At 35.9% G+C, this 17,709-nt stretch overlaps 1 protein-coding gene across 5 annotated transcripts in view; it reads right to left on the bottom strand.

The window, feature by feature from the left end:
• GSK3B (glycogen synthase kinase 3 beta) overlaps positions 1 to 17,709 on the bottom strand; it is a 233,450-nt gene that overhangs the window by 25,298 nt on the left and 190,443 nt on the right. For 3 of the 5 annotated variants that reach the window (XM_021068182.2, XM_021068185.2, XM_021068186.2), the window contains exons 9-10: positions 14,557 to 14,595; positions 11,539 to 11,725 (exon numbers count right to left, since the gene is read on the bottom strand). In XM_021068182.2, the coding sequence (XP_020923841.1) occupies positions 11,539 to 11,725; positions 14,557 to 14,595 (226 nt within the window). 5 annotated transcript variants of the gene reach the window in all.

Raw genomic sequence — 17,709 nt, 5'->3', positions numbered from 1 at the left:
GAAAGTGAAGGATGGGAAAGAGTAAAGGAAACAAGACCAAAAAAAAAAAAAAAAAAAAAAAAAAGAGAGAGAGAGAGAGAGAAGCTGGACTGGAGGATCCTAGAGGCTTTGCCACATCTAGACACTGGGGAGAGGTAAGTAAAGTCCACGAAAAAACTAAAAAGGTTCTCAACCTAGAGTGGTCAGTGGATAGCTTTGGGGGTAAGAAGGACTTCTGTGAAATTTTTGAGTCAAACATCCAAAACCTTGAGAAATTCTAAACTAGATAACCACATATAGTTCTACATCTCATCAATTTCTATACACCACTGTCCTTTTCCTCCTAATTAAGGGCATTCCTTAAGATTCTCTTTTTTCCATCCATTAGCTCATCTCTACTCCAAAGAGCTTACAAACTATCACAGTTTTTGCTTGTGAATAAGGAAGCCTCCATGTACTATAGTCCTGTTTTCTACACTACAAGCCTGTCCCTTTTGTACAGGGAGACTATGGTCACTTCTGTAGGGTGGTCACAACTGTAGGGTGTGACATGTTTGTAATTTTTTTTTTTTCGCATACAACTATTACAACCTACTCCCAATTTCTCTGACTATCCACAGCACTGAATAGTAAGGAAATGGAGATAATGAGTGTGGTTACAAAATGCAGCGAAAGAAAGCAAAAAAAAAAACATGTAGAAGGACAGAAACAGAAAAGCAATACACTCTCTTTCAGAATCAGGCAAAGTGTATGTACTCTTGAATAAGAGAATTAAGGAGTGCAGAAGAATCTGAAAATGAAAAGTTAAAACTGATTTACTAAGCATGTGTGTGAGGCTTGCCAGCAGGGAGATAATTAAGGAAATAAGGAATCCCATAATACTGAAGTAGGTCTAGCTTTAGAAAAAGTTAAGAGTTGGGAAGATTAGGAGTTCTCGTTGTGGCGCAGCAGAAACAAATCCAACTAGGAACCATGAGGTTGTGGATTTGATCCCTGGCCTTGCTTAGGATCAACCCTTTATTAACTAGAGGGTTAAGGATCTGGCACTGCCTTGAGCTGCGGTGTAGGTCACAGATGAGGCTCGGATCTGGAGTGGATCTGGCCAGTGGCTACAGCTCCAGTTTGACCCCTAGCCTGGGAACCTCCATATGCTTTGAGTACAGCCCTAAAAAGTAGTGGGAGGGAAAAAAAAAAAAAAAAAAAAGAGGTGGAAAGATTAAGAGATAGACTGTTACCTTAGAGATATGGTTCAAAACAAAATGGCAACAGGTTCTAAAATGTTTTTCAAAATTTAATGTATGATAAGGATTTCTTCACTATTTGAAGATGCTATAAAACTATTCATAAAAAAATCATACAGTAATTGGGAAACATTATAAATGTTTTGATAACGTATCAGTCATCATGTGGTCCACCCTCAAAACATAAAGCACAATTTGAATAAAAGCAAAATAAAGTTAAAAATAGGTATCAATAAGACAACCAAGACAGACACTAACCGATCAAAAGGTCAAACTCATTTAACTAAATTTTGCTGTACTGTTGTTTACACTAAAAACTAGAGAAGAAAAATTCCCATAAAAAGACCCACGACAGTTAAGCAATCTTTTTAAATATCAAAAACACCACCACCTAAATATAATTGTTGGCAAAACCTGAAGTTTCCCCTAAAGTTTCTCTTCTTCCAAATAAAAGATTTCCAAGTTTACTGATAAAAAAGGGCAGGTAAGAAACTTTCCTAGTTTTTTTTTTTTTTTTTTTTTTTAATTTGCAGGGATTGGGGTTTGGGGTAGGAGTGGGAAGAGGTATGTTAAGTTTGTCCAAGCTGTGTTGTGTGAAGCTGACGATAAAATTGAAAACAGTAATTTAAATCAATGTACAAAATCAGAGGGAAGAAATCAACCCTTTATTAACTAGAACTACTCTTACAGTGAAAATAAAATACCAGTCATCAGAAGGAAGGGAGTCTTTCTTTGTGAGCTTTGAAAGGGCTTACCCTGCAGATCCACCAGAAAGTAGTCACAAAGAGGCAGACTTTTTCTTCTACAAATAGTCTGAGGTGTTCATGTGTATATCAAGGAAAGTATAAAAGAAAATCGCCAGTGGTGGTCTACTTAGTTAAAATTGCTATTTTTTTCTAAAATTGACAAAAAGGTTTAAGTGACTTAACAATGGCATGCCCATTTGATTTGTGTACTTTTTTTTTTTTTGAGCAGTAATTCAAATGCTAGTATGGTGCACCTTGATCTTATGTACACTGAATTCTTTCTTTTTTTTGCTTTTTAGGGCTGCACCCGTGGCATATGGAAGTTCCCAGGCTAGGGGTCTACTAGGAGCTACAGCTGAGGCCTATGCCACTGCTGCAGCAACACAGAATCTGTCTTCATGGATACCAGTTGGATTCGTCTCTGCTGTGCCACAACGGGAACTCCTTATACACTGAATTCTAATGTTGCTCATTTGGAGATATATAAACAAACAAGTAACCCCATAATTGCTCCTCTCCTAACAATTTCCAAGTGCCCAGGAAATCTCTAAGTTCCTAACATTGACTACATTTTCTATATTCATTCTGGAAAGTAAACAAACACTAATCAGAAGATCAGAGGAATAGTAAACAAATTACAAGGCTCGCTCCTACTGTTTGGTAATATTGGCAATGTTTCATGTATGGACTACATAATATCTATACAAACCTCTGAATACTTTGCCTTGAAACTGCCCAAGAAGGAGCATTATAATTTATACTAGTCACCCCAAAATGTGTGAATGCATTTCGTGTACTAAAATCATAGTAATGATAATCACCTAGCAAAATACTACTATTTTAAAAGTCCTAGTGATGAAAAAGAATAAACTTTTTTAATGCTTTTTAGGGCCCCACCCACAGCATATGGAGGTTCCCAGGCTAGGGGTCCAATTGGAGCTATAGCTGCCAGCCTACGCGACAGCCATAGCAACATCAGATCTGAACCATGTCTGTGACCTACACCACAGCTACAGCAAGGGCAGATCCTTAACCTACTAAGCGAGCCCAGGGATCGAACCCACAACCTCATGGTTCTCAGTAGGATTTGTTTTTGCTGCACCATGATAGGAGCTCCTTTTTTTTTCCTTTCTTTTTAAGAGTAAACTTTAGTAACTTGTAAACTTAGAACTCCATTCCTGATGAAATGCAATAAATGTAGCATTACTATGTAAACTTTCTGAGCACTAAAAAATAATACACACTGTATGTATGTTGAGTTCTGGAAGAACCAGTCTGTGGTTTTCAATATCCATTTATACCATGATTTTACATCCCTTACTCTTTCATGCTCCGTTTAGTTGTGTTTTTCATTTTTTTCTTTGTCTTTCCGGAATCAACTCATTTTTATAACTGGAATTCTGGAGCTGGAAGTGAGTATCCTTTAATCCAACTACTTCATTTTTTTAAATTAGGAAACTCAGAGATAGTTCCTCGGGCAAGGTCTGCAACTAGTTAAAAGAGACTGGGGGAGTTCCCGTCGTGGCGCAGTGGTTAACGAATCCGACTAGGAACCATGAGGTTGCGGGTTCGGTCCCTGCCCTTGCTCAGTGGGTTAACGATCCGGCGTTGCCGTGAGCTGTGGTGTAGGTTGCAGACGCGGCTCGGATCCCGCGTTGCTGTGGCTGTGGTGTAGGCCGGTGGCTACAGCTCCGATTCAGCCCCTAGCCTGGGAACCTCCATATGCCGCGGGAGCGGCCCAAGAAATAGCAACAACAACAACAAAAACAACAAAAGACAAAAGACAAAAAAAAAAAAAAAAAAGAGACTGGGAACGAGACTTTAGGTATGACTTACTCTTTCCATATGTGACACTGCTTATCTTTACTGCCTGTGTTCTGGTCTTCCAAGAAGTGTTATCTGTCCAAACTACATGGAGAACTTTAAGCCATGATACTACTTTCTGACTGACTGTTCCTATACTACTCCACCATTCTCTCCAGTAGTATGGCCAAAGCAACAGAGCCAATCAAATAATCTCAGGGAAAAGTGAAAATAATTCATAATTTAGATCCCAAATTCTAAATATGGTCAACATTATTTGCCATTAGTATTCTAGTTGCCTGAACTTAAACTAACCTGTCCCCCTCTCAGTAGCACTCATTAATTTCCCCAACCTCTCTCTGAAATGTTCCTTGGGTTAGCTTTCAAATACCTAGAAGAATACAGCTTACTTAGAAATTCTACTCTTCTAAATTATTTATAAAATGTTGAAGAATATTCTGACACCAATTCCTTTGATGAGTACAAAGAGCTCCACCTCTCATTTATTTACCAGAATAATCTACTTATACCCAGATTTCATTAAGTCCACTTATAAAGATCTTTTATATATTTTTCACCCAAAATAATCCAAAAGAAAAACAGGGACAGTCACATAAAAGGTTTATCAGCTTTGTTAAAAAAAAAAAAAAATTGAGGGGCACTGAAAAGTCAAGCTGTTTATGAGCTTCACTATAGGTTTTGATTCATACCCTACATATAAATCAGGAGTTCCTATTTCATGTAAATTTATTACTGCTATTGTAAATTATACTAAGTCTAAAACCGAAAGCCCCAACTCAAGGTTTATTATAATTTAAGAATATTAGAAGACACTTCATTACCTCAGGCAGGTGGCTGAAATACTATTCCTACTTTAGATATGGCTGAGGACAAGGCAGACTAGAAGATGCTGAGAATATAGAAAGTCAGATAAGCATGTGGACTGACCTTATTTATTTATTTAGACTGCATCTGCAGCATGCAGAAGTTCCCAGGCCAGGGGCTAAATCTGCACCACAGCAGTGATAATGCCAGATCCTTAACTGCTAGGCCACCAGGGAACTCCTGATTCATGTGTATGACAATTTTAAAAAAGGAAAACCAGGAGTCCCCATCGTAGCTCAGCAGGTTAAGAACACAACTAGTATCCATGAAGATGCAGGTTCAGTCTCTGGCCTCACTCAGTAGGTTAAGGATCTGGCATTGCCAACGAGCTGTGGTGTAGGTGCAGATATGGCTCAGATTCCGAGTTGCTGTGGCTGTGGCACAGGCCAGCAGCTGCAATTCTGATTCAACCCCTAACCTGGGAACTTCCATATGCTGCAAGTGCAGCCCTAAGGAAAAAAAAAAAAAAAAAAAAAAAGAGAGAGAGAGAAACTGGTTTAAAAATCATTGCTACAAAGATATGGAATCTCCTAATTATTGTAAACAATGAATTACAATACATTTTATAAATAAGTAGTCTTTAACACCTGCTTTTGCTGCCCACCCAATTTATTCTCAATCTCCTATTTTCCACCACTTCCTTTTCTTTAATACAATCCTATACAAAATCTTTCTCTGATCCTTTCTCCATTTCCTTTTGTTTTCTCTTAGCCTTCCTTTGACTGTCCTGTTTTCACTTGCTTTCTGGAGCCCCTTTTCTATCTCATCACTGCTTTCCCCATGTCCAGGTATTCTTGTCCTGGTACCCCAAAGTGTCTACAGTCTGCCTGAGTTGGCATGTTGCTCTCTGGATGTCCCAAATATCCCGTTTTAACTCTCATTTGAGCAGTCTCTCCTACTTTTTGTCTAACCAATAAGCCACCAATTCTCCTTACCTCCCCACAAAACCATCATTCCCTCAGACAACCCAGCTAAGGGGTACAGCAGTAGACTCTTCAAACTAAGTCACATTAATGTAAATGGTTGATAATCTTAACTCACAGCTGCTCAACCCACATCAGGGGGACAATGCTTACCAAAATAATCTTACTTGGTAAAATCTCATACAAATTGGATAGGAAATTGGGAATGGGAATGTGTGTGGTGGAATTCGCTAAAGACGACTCATCTTTAAACATGCAAAACCACCTACTTCCAAATATATTCAAGTCTTGGAATACAGGAATTTGTAAATAAAGAGAAACTGATCTCTGCTGAATTTCCTGATTCTACCTGCTTCCTAAGGTCAATTCTGTCCAACCTTTGGGATTTCATGACTGGTGGAAAGGGAGAGGTGAAGGTCTGCCAAAGGTCTGCCCTTGCTTCCAATGCCTTGATGCAGACAATACTGTCAGTCTGGGGATCCTAGAACACTGAGGCCCCAGGACCAGAAAAAAGGAGAAGTGTAATAGTCTGCTGAATATGGATCCAAAAGGTCTGAAGGATTTTAAAGTTTTCTGTCCCATATCTGTTCTCTCTCTTCTCCCTATAGCTGACTACAGAAATACTTGTTTTGATTACATGAAAGTAACAGTAATTACCATCTATGGCTATTTACTCATGGTACAGAAACAAACAGCAAATTGCAGTTAGCTATAAGCTTTACTATATTTTACTCAAGTGTAAAATCTCCATAGTTCCATTCGTAAGGTAGGTTTACCTTACTAATGAAAACAACAGTACCAACTAGAGGGAACATTAGAAAAGCCCAATACGTACTGGTTGTATGGCTTAATAAATATTGTATATATTTAATGTGGCATGTATTACTCACTCTACTATATGCAGATCAGGGATTATCTTTAGTTCATTTGAGGGAAGTAGTATAGACTTCATTGAAAATTTGTTGTGAGGGAGTTCCCATTGTGGCTGAGCAGAAACAAATCTGACTAGCATCCATGAGGATGAAGGTTGGATCCCTGGCCTTGTTCAGTAAGTTAAGGCTCTGGTGTTGCTGTGAGCTGTGGTGTAGGTCAGTGGCTACATCTCTGATTCGACCCTAGCTGGGAACCTCCATAAGTGGCGGATGTGGCCCTAAAAAGACCAAAAAAAAAAAAAAAAAAAAAAAAAAAAAAAAAAAAAAGACAAAAAGAAAAAAGAAAAAAATATTTGTTGTGAAGATGGAGGAGGGTTTTATTCTGCCTACCACTGAACCTCACTAATGACCAACCCCCTTTCCCTCCTGTACCCTGCCACACCACCCCGGGCAGCAATGCTTCAATGCTCTCTAGCTACACAACCAACTGAAAAGTTGGTTCTCTTTTTTCAACCTCTTGAATTACCCAGTTTTATTCTAATCATCCATTAATTGCTATTAATTAGTATGTGTTATGAATCTCCATCTAGAAAAGTTACATCTTTGCTTAGTAAGTAAGATCACCATTTGCAAAAACTGCTCCAAAATCTTGGAGGATCAAACAGAGTAACATCAAACAACACCTCTTCCCTTATACAAAAACACTGTACGAGAGTAACAGTGATCTAGAAGGACAGGGAGAAAGTACTACTAGGTGGTCACAATCTAAGATATAGGAAGAACTAGGACCTAGGAAACAGGGATATAACACAGGAGAGAGGTGCAGGGGTATGACACAGGAGAGAGGTGAAAGGACTCCCCAGAATGTTGGTACAGGGGGATCCCATATTGATAAGAAGGGAAACAAGAGAGGTGATCTCTCTCCACCATAGGAGCAAGAAAGTGACCACCTGCAAACCAGAAAGTGGACCCTCACCAAACACGGAATTTGCCAGCATCTTGATCTTGAGTCCCAGTTTCAAAAACTGTTGAGAAATAAACACTTGCTGTTTAAGCCACCCAGTTCACAGTATTCTGTTATGGTTGCCAGAGATTAAGACATGATACAGTGAAATATTACACTGCCATAAAAAGGAATGAAATTCTCATAAATGCTACTACATGGATGAACCTCGAAAATGCACAAGTGAAAGAAGCCAGACACAAAAGGTCACATATTATGTGAATCCATTATATAAAACATCCAAAATAAGTAAACAGAGACAGAAAGTAGGTGGTTGCCAGGGAGAGGGAGGGATTAATGGAGACTGAGTGCTTAATGGGATATGGAGTTTTCTTTAGGAACAATGGAAATGTTTTAGAATTGGGAGAGGTGATAGCTGTACAACACTGTAAATGTACTTTATAAATACCACTGAACTGTTCACTTTATTTATTTATTTATTTATTTTTGGTCTTTTTGCCTTTTCTAGGGCTGCTCCTGTGGCATATGGAGGTTCCCAGGCTAGGGGTCTAACCAGAGCTGTAGCTGCTGGTCTACGCCAGAGCCACAGCAACACCAGATCCGAGCCGATTCTGTAACCTACACCACAGCTCACGGCAATGCTGGATCCTTAACCCACTGAGCAAGGCCAGGGATCGAAACCGCAACCTCATGGTTCCTAGTCGGATTCGTTAACCACTGAGCCACGACGGGAACTCCTGAACTGCTCACTTTAAAATGATTCATCTTATGCTATGTGAATTTTATCTCCTTTTTTTTAAGCTTAAGAATTCATAAAATAACAAATTTAGTTTTGAATTTTATTTTCTTTAGTAATAATGGAAAATTATTAGCCAGTGACTGAAGAATCAAATGCAATTACTTCAAAAATGGTGCATGTCAATAGTGAAACAATCCTGGATTTTAAAATCTGATCAAATAAAAGGCTTAAGTAGTATCTCAGTTTTGATCAACACATTTCTTAGATTCCGCATGTAAGTGATCTTATATATTTGTCTTTCTCTTACTTATTACTTTGTTTAGTGTGATAATTTCTAGGTCCATACATGTTGCTATATAGAAATGGCATTATTTTGTGAACACATCTGAAGAGTATCTATCAAAATATGCCTCAATTTAAAGAGAATTACTCTCCAAAACGTAGTTATCTTATACACATTTGGGTTTCTACCAACTTGCTCAGTTGACAGAAGCCTTTCTTGATTTGTGTATTTTGAGAAACAAAGCACTTGCTGGAGATGATACTTAGTGTGAAAAAAAACCTCAATCAAAGTTCCCTTCAAAGTTTGGAAAATTTTAAAGTTACCTGACAGAAGTGATGAAAAAAAAAAAGAGGCAAAGAAATTTGGCACTGATTTAGTAGTTTCTGGTGCCAAGACCCCACAGTTGAAAATGCTGGATGTCACTGTATACAAAAGCCTTTCAGTAAATCATTATATTGTGCAGACAATAAACATATATCTACTGTACAAAAGGAAAAAAGTATCATGTTACATAAATGGGTGCATGAAGAACTTCCAATGGCAGCCTCTTACAGAGTCTTCAAATAGTCCTTCATAACCAAAATGTTCATCAACAGAGGAATGGATAAAGAAGATGTGACACATATACAATGGAATATTACTTAGTCATAAAAAGAACAAAATAATGCCATTTCTATATAGCAACATGGATGGACCTAGAAATTATCACACTAAACCAAGTAATAAGTAAGAGAAAGACAAATATAAGAGATCACTTACATGCGGAATCTAAGAAAAAATGATACAAAAGAACCTAACTACAAAACAGAAAAGAGACTCAGATTTCAAAATCAAACTTATGATTACCAAAGGGGAAAGGTGGGGAGAGGGATAAATTAGGAAGTTGGGATTAACACATGCACACTACTTATATAAAATAGGTAACTAACCAGGATCTGCTGAATAACACAGGTAACTCTACTCAATATTCTATAATATTGTAGTCAATATTCTTTTCCCATATAGGGGAAGAAAATGGGTATGTGTACATATATAACTGATTCACAATAAAATTTTTAAAAAGGTACTTCATATCAAAAACTTTAGGTGATATCACCTAAAAAACCATATAGATAGTTCAAAAAGTAGCTCTACTGATTTCAAAGACAAAGATGTAAAATAAAAGATGCATATAATCTGAATAAAATCACTATGAAATTTGAGGTGTAAAAAAATAAAATTCCTAAATTAATATTAACTTTACATAATATATAATTTTAAATATATTCGAGTTAACAAAAAGAACCCTTTGGGGATCTTCTAAATGAGAAAATAGAGCATCATTTTATATTCAAACATTATCAGCGTCAGCATAAGAAAAAAGACTAAAAAAAAGCTACATCATAAAATGCTAAAAGCTAATTATTTTGAATGCTAAAAGTAATTATCTTGGAATTGTGATTTTAATTTTCTTTATATTTCCTCTGCGTTTTCAACATCTTCTTCCATCTACATGTATTACTCTTGATTAAAACAAAAGCAGTAAGAATTAAAAATAAAATTTACTTTCTCAAGAGGTCCAAAACTTATATGACATGGAATAAAAAAAAAAATCTCTGCTCTGGAAGGGGCCAAATCTGCTGCCAAATTGGAATAATCTTATCTACAATATTTGACATCATTCAGCTTTTTCCTGATAATGAGATCAATATTTTGAAATATTTGAAACAGTTCCATTGTTATCAACTGAAAACTTACTCATTGATTCTTCAGTATTTTTATTTAGGTTCTATGTATGCCAGGAGCTATTAGGTCCAAATAGGTACTGCCCTCTAATTTTATTGCTATTTTCAATTTTATAATATGGAGAAAGAACATATGTCTATTCTTTTCTTTAGAAGATAGTCTTGGAGGTATTTTTAGATAGCTCTCAGGAGTATCTTAAGTCTTTACTTTTCCAGGCTCTACATTCAATTCTGCTCCTTTATATATCCTACCTGTCATTCATTAACATTCTTCTTAAAGAGGCATAGCCAGGACCTAAACCAACATTCTAAATGATCTTTGATCAGCCCTAAACAATCAAAATTAATAGTTCCAGGATATATGAACATTTTTATTTTATGACTATAGACTGCATCAGCATTGCTAGTAGTTATATAATATTGACAGTTTAAGATTATAGTCAACTGAATCATCCAAATCTATTTTACTAGCAACTCATATTTTCCAAATTGACAGTTTAAGCAGTGCACTTTTCCACAATTTTAGAAAAGTTTAAACATGGGGGAAAATCCCACTTTATAACAAAGGAAATATATTTATTTTCTCATAAAAGAAAGCTCTCTATCTCCCTTCTATAGGTCTATGACTAATCGATCAGTCAAAACAAGCAAGCTATTTATTCCTTATTTTATCTATAGGGGATTGTACACTTTTAATGTTCAGTTTAAGAAGAAAATCGTATCGTCAGAGGCAGTGTGGCTGATGAATGAATGAAAAACAAAAACAGAAATGGTGAAGAAACGACTATACTGGAGCTTCTTAGAAACCACCAATGCACAAACTCAGTTGTCCTATTAATGTTTTCTCAGCCGCAATGATGCCAAGTTCCAGAAGGGCTGAGAATTTTTCTTCTACATCCCTTACATAAGTTCTAAGGAGTTTAGAGGACTCTAGTTTTTCCCATTTGTATGTTAATTCAAGTTATACAAATATAGGCACTAATTTATTTCCAGGTTGAAAAACTTGATATAAACCTTTTGGAAGCAAGAAATTTTAATATTCTAAGTTTCAGATACAAATCTGAGGATTAAACTGTACAAGAGTCTAATTAGTGATAAACCTCACCCACTGAAATCTCTGTAATCTTTCCAAAGCCAAGATTTATCACAATCTGATAAAAATTAGAGAAGCTATGACTATTTGAAAAATTTTACCTGCCACTATTTTGTTGAAAACCAAACAAGTGGTGGACTAATAAAGTAATTAGATAGGATGCTTCCTACCTATATAAGTACTTAATATGCCCACTTTCATCCTACACGGATTTTAAAAGAGTATCACTTTACACACATATGTAACCTTCCTAGAACTGGTGAAAGAGCTCAGGGTTAGGAGTTACCTTGAGTGGTGAAGTTGAAGAGTGCAGGTGTGTCTCGCCCATTTGGTAATTTGACATTTGGGTCCCGTAATTCATCAAAAAATGAATGCGCACAAGCTTCCAGTGGTGTCAATCGGGCAGTTGGTGTGTACTCCAACAGACGGCTACATAGTGCAATGGCCTCTGGGGGAGTTCGGGGCCGGAAGACCTATAGTATAAAAAAAGAGAAAGTACAATTATTACGATTATGATTATTATTTTGGCTGCGCCAGCAGGATATATAGAAGTCCCCAGTCCAGAGACTGAACCTGGGCCAGAGCAGCAACCCAAGCCACTGCAGTGACAACACCAGATCCTTAACCGCTGTGTCACAAGGGAACTCCCAGAAAGTAAAATTGATATTTTATTGTAAGAATCTTAGCAAGTTATCCTCTGAGTACTGAGTTAAACTACATAGAAAAACATGCCTGCATCTGTGAATGGAATGTTTTAGAATAAAGGGGTTAACTGCATGCTATTTACCACACTGGGGGGAACTGCTAACTGAAGATTATATGAGAAAAGCTCAGAGAAAAAACTAGGGGAAATAGAAAAAAAAATCTACATATGCTAATCATAAAAGCAGTACAATCAAATGTACACAAAATATGACCATCACTAAAGAAAAGTCTGGGCTCTGGAGGTAAGCACAACTAGAAGGATATAAAATTAATTTTCAAGTTTTGAAAATTTGCAACAGATAAAAGGTTGCCTCTTTTGTGTGATTTTTTTTTTTTAGCAGAACAATTGTTGATAATGGATGGCACTGTTCGAATTTGGCAATTAATACCTTTTAAAAAAGAAAAGCTGTTTACTCTTGGCCTATAAATGTTAATGCTTTGGTATTAACTCTTGAATAAACAAAGCCTATCATTATTTGAAGAAATTCTTGAATACCCAGAACTTCACAAAATGTCCAAAACTGTTTTACCATGTATGTAGTTGTTATCATGAACAAAGCCAATTTACTCTCATTTGAATAAATATTCTAGGATTTTAATCAGGAAGAGATCCCTTAAGAGCCATTAACTCACAGAAAGAGAAAACTGAAAACTATACTGAAGCAAAATGCAAATAAATACATTTGCTTAAGAAATAGAAAGCTTACTACTTGTGTCTTAAAACTCCTAATAAATACATAAAGCCATGAAAAATATAGTGTGCTCTAAATTATGGACAGTTAAAGACTAAAAGCAGAAGAGGAAAAACAGAAATAAACATAAGCAGATGGACCAACAGCCTTTGAAGCTGAAGAAAAATAAAACATATATCCCTCGATAGGCAGGAAATAGAATCAAAGAGAAGGTGTAGTAATGGTGGTGGTGAAGGTTGTCAAACACATTAAGGAAACAGATGTGTAAAAATGGAGGGAAACAGACCAACAAGTAAGGAAAGGACATATATAGACAGTGACAAGGCGCGGAGAAGCCTGAAAGAACAAAGTTCCTCAATAAGAAAGGCTAAACTGGCTATTAATATAAGTTACTCAATATAAGTTATTCAGTAAGAAAGGTTAACTGGCTATTCACCTAGGCTGGAAGTAGGAGAACTGACTACTACTATAGAACTCATTAGATTTTAAGAGTCTTATTTCTAAGAGTATGTTTCACATTGAAAATCTTTTTTTTTCTTTTGGTTTTTACGTAAAGGTTATGAACATTAGAGCCCTTAGTTAATTTATCTGGCTATGTTAGAAAACCCTCTCTGTAAGGTCAAAAACTGCTTAATCTTTATTGTTCTGAATAATTAGGAGAAATTCTTGAATATTCTTCAAAGAATTAAGTTATTGTATTATTTTGATCCTCTACTGTTCTTGGTTATTTCCCCTTCTCTTGCTCCCCAGCCAGATCCATATCAAACTCAATGTAAAAGAAAATAATCAGTATAAACATTCAGAAAATTTTTCATAAAAATATTAAGCACTACTGATTTTATCCCTGAGGGCAGTTTGCATTTATTTGACGTATATGGTTTTATTTCGCTAACTTGTCTAATAAAAAATGCTTCTGCCCCAATATGGAAGTATATAAGTAGAATTACAAGTACTACTACCAAAAGTAGAAATGAATAACTTCTAACATTGAAATGTAGGATAGCTAGACAGTGAGTATATTTTAAATGAAAACATTTCATGTTATATTAATGAACACTTTGTGTTAAGCCTATTAAAAAGCCAATTGTAAGGTTATTATCGATTATTTAAAAAAAAATGTCATCCGTATCTTTTTGGTTTCTTACTGGCTACAAGTGACCATCCATGTTGGTATTAAGACACACATTAGCTTGTTTTGCCAGGGAATCCTAACTCATGGAATCAAAGAGATAGAAACAATAAAGAAAGAATTGATTCCAAGAGCCTACATTAAAATCAAGACAATCTACCTTTAAAAAAATGTATCCATTACTACTTTAAACTCTGAGAGATTACTGATGAGAGTACTCTAAGGATAAAGATTAAGTGGAAAATTATGTGGGGTCAAAACTCAGCATCCCCAGAAGTTCGGATTTCTGACCATATAAAACAGGGTGTGGTAGCATGCAATGTCCAAAAATTACAAGCCAAACTAGAAATTGCTCTTCTGAATTATTATTGCATCTGAAGAAAAGGAAACCAGTACCTATTAAGATTTGGCTTTTCACAGTTAAGTTTCTGAGGCCATTTCATTCCTTACTCATTTAAATTGCCTAATACTCAAGAATCTTTGTTCCTGTGGATCTTTGTCAATATTTATTATTGAAAAAATAATAATTTCCAAACCCCACAATTCCTAAACTTCAGCTTAGATATCAATAAGTCACCCAGGAAACTGACAATCTAAACAGACCATAAGCAAAACCTATACCATATACAGTGAGTGAAAACAGAAAGCACAGCTACCTACATTGTTTTTTTACTGTTACATTTCAAGAATGAGTAACTATTTAGTATTTCAAAAAGTTTTTCCCCCCAGTTTTTCAGACCTGCCCTGAAATTTTGGGAAAAAAAATTTAAATACATACCCGCACTCCTGAGGTGAAATGTCCTGTTCCTGACGAATCCTAAAGATGAGAATGCAGTGAAATAATCCAAACAGGGGAAGTCAATCCAAAAGAGAATAGTCCAGCAAGGAAAAATATATCCAATGTTATAATTCATGGTGTGGGGGGGGACATAGAAAATGTTTATACAGTTATAAACTTTAAACATCAGTCTCCACAGTTTCAAGTCCAAGTTTTAAAAATTATTTCACCACAGTGTATGCAAAAAAATTTTGATTGCGCAATGGTGAGGCACAGTAAAGAAACATTTCAATTTTAGTTTATTATGTTCCAATGCCAGTGCATTTATTAAAAAAATACAAAACCAAAAAAAGTTAAAATCAAAATGAAATCTAGAAGTAAAGTTCCCAAAGTAAAGTGTTTGGTCTTCTACGACCTGGATTCATCATCCATTGACATGGCTGGGAGAGGGCATATTAGCCTGCTTTTAAAGACATGAGTTCCCAATATGCTAATTTTCTCTATTAATGGATTCCAGTATACAGTATAAACATTTTACTGCTAAATTATTAGTGATGAGAGGAAAAGTAATAAATATATTTAATTCATGTTACTATAGATTTTAAGCCAGATATTTTCAATTTGTGTGAGCTAAGAAGGATCAGGCCACCGCGGATTATTCTTCATTTTGGATTGACTTCCCTGCTAAAAGATATTTACTGACATTTCTCATTATCTTAGGACTCTTCAGGAAATTGACATATCACCTCAGGAGTGCGGGTATAAACTTACTTTTTCTATTGTGGGCTTCGCCCCCTCATACCCTTGCACCCATTACTTAGGAAAAATAAAGACCATTCTTTGCTTTTTGGAAAAACTCACTGAAAAAATTCTTTATCTTTGAACACTACAAATTCAACACAGTTCCATCTGCAAATATGCCCAATTCACCCACCAAAAGCTAAACAAAAATATATACAATAAACGATACAACTAAGGGACAGTCACAGTTATAGGTGACATGCATAGTAAAGTACACCAACACCTAGGCACAACGGAGCCAAATATGCAAAAGGGGGTAGTAGGGTCTATTATGTCTAGGTATTGAGAACAAAAAATGGCAGAACTCACCAGTAGCTGTGAATTCCCTTGGCTATTCTAAGAGAATTTAACATTCTTTTAGGATAGTTTCCAGTGGGGGAATTAAATGTTTTGCAAAAATAAATAATCCGCGGATTACTTTTAGTCTGCAGACTAAAATTTAGTACACGGATTAAAATCCGGCCCATCAGGATAAAAATCTCTCTGAGCTAAAACACAACCAAGTGGACAAAAATAGAAAACCAGACTAAAAAAACTGAGAGCACAGAGTTAGACTGGACTGGGCCAACTAACAATTAGTGCGCAGACTAAATATGGCCAGCCAAGAATGTTAGCAAGGCCATGAAGAGCCCAAAACACCCTCTGTAAAAACTAAAACCAAAAGTAAATAAACAAAACAAAACAGAACAAAGCAAAAAATAAAGAAATTTTAAAAAGAAGGAAAACAAAAGAGAAAGGAAAAACTGAAAAGAACCAAAACACTGACATGAACTTTTAAGCGATTCAAATACTACCTCACCTATGCAGCAACTCATTTTCTTAAATTGAAACAAACTCTCATCACAAATACTAGTCTATAGAAGAAACTAAGAAAAAAAAAAAAAAACCCTCATTTAAAAAAAAGTCTCTGTGGTACTGAACAAATGCAAATAAGTCCTTAACTGAAGAACTACTCAAAATAAATTTGCATTTGGATAACTTAAAAAGAACAGAGGCAATTTTCTCCTTAACATGTCCTAGAAGAAATTTTTGCTATCAAACATCAAATTTCAACCTGGAACTAATTATTATGACTGAATCTTAAGCCCCTTAAAATTACCATTTATAAATGGTCATATGTACCACGTCACGGCCTATGGCTGAATCTCATAACATCAGCTCTCAACAATTCCACTGTATTAAACGGCCAAAAAGAGTAACAGAAAAATGCCTACAGGCAATGATAATTAATCTAAGTAGAATGTAGAACAAGTGCTGTGCCTGTTTCAAAGAGCCACTCCTCCCAAGTTTTCATTGTGATAAATGTACAATACATACACAAAATACACTAGCATCCAATGTTAAAAACCGATAAACCATGAACACTCATGAAGGGCAGCCCCACTACTGGCTCTTAAGTAATCTATTAGTCACCTAAGATTATTTGCAATTTGTAAACCTAAATACAGGACTAAAAGTGAGACAATGCCATGGATTTGTTGATTAGCATTAATTAACCAAGAAAAGAACTTAAGTTTACTAAAGTGCTCATGTGCAGTACATAATTCATAAGAAACACAGACATCCTTTCCTTAGCCATGACAGAGCCAGCATTCAATAAATTTTACCTGCATCACCTAATAGGCTTTTATGGTGTTTTCCTGAGCTCTAATACACACAGGAATATCATATGTGTGTTGATATCAGCATTTAACTATGCAACATCATTTGTCCCTCTAACCTCATTTACTGATAAAACTATTCTATAGAAGTATGATTTACCAAATATCCACTATCCAATTTAATCTTTCATTGTTCATAAAATGGTTACTATAGTCAGGTTGACCTAAGAAGACAGGAATATTTCCCTTCATTCATACATTATTATCTTAAGGGACAGTCCCCTAGAGCTACAACAATTCCTAACTTTATCAACATTGAAGCAAATCCAAATCCTCCTTCAACAGTCTCAACCCTGCCATTCTCCCCAGTCCCTATCACCTTTAAAGGATGCTTCCTTTCCCTTCCATCACCCACAATGGAGATCTTCCTTATAATACCTACGGCATGTGAAACACCTTTGAACACCCACAGCACATAGTTAATATATGGTTATACACTTTTCAATACTTTTATCAATTGAGTCAGTTAGTTCACTTCTAAGTTTTTCAAAGAGGACTATATATTTTAGTTCTTTTGCATTCTTCATGGCATCCAGCACAGTAATAATTATATATAAGTGTTTTAAAGAACAAATGATAGGGAGTTCCCGCTGTAGCTCAGCAGAAATGAACCCGACTAATATCCATGAGGTTAAGGGTTCAATCCCTGGCCTCGTAAGTGGGTTAAGGAACCGGCATTGCCGTGAGCTGT

This window comes from Sus scrofa, chromosome 13 (assembly GCF_054392235.1).
Source record: "Sus scrofa isolate SSC_HxYL_T2T_F1_AM1 chromosome 13, Sscrofa_HxYL_maternal_Yorkshire_Landrace_v2.0, whole genome shotgun sequence".
Classification (NCBI taxonomy): Eukaryota; Metazoa; Chordata; class Mammalia; order Artiodactyla; family Suidae; genus Sus; species Sus scrofa.
The sequence above is the reverse complement of the archived record's forward strand: the minus strand, read 5'-3'. Positions and strand labels throughout refer to the sequence as shown.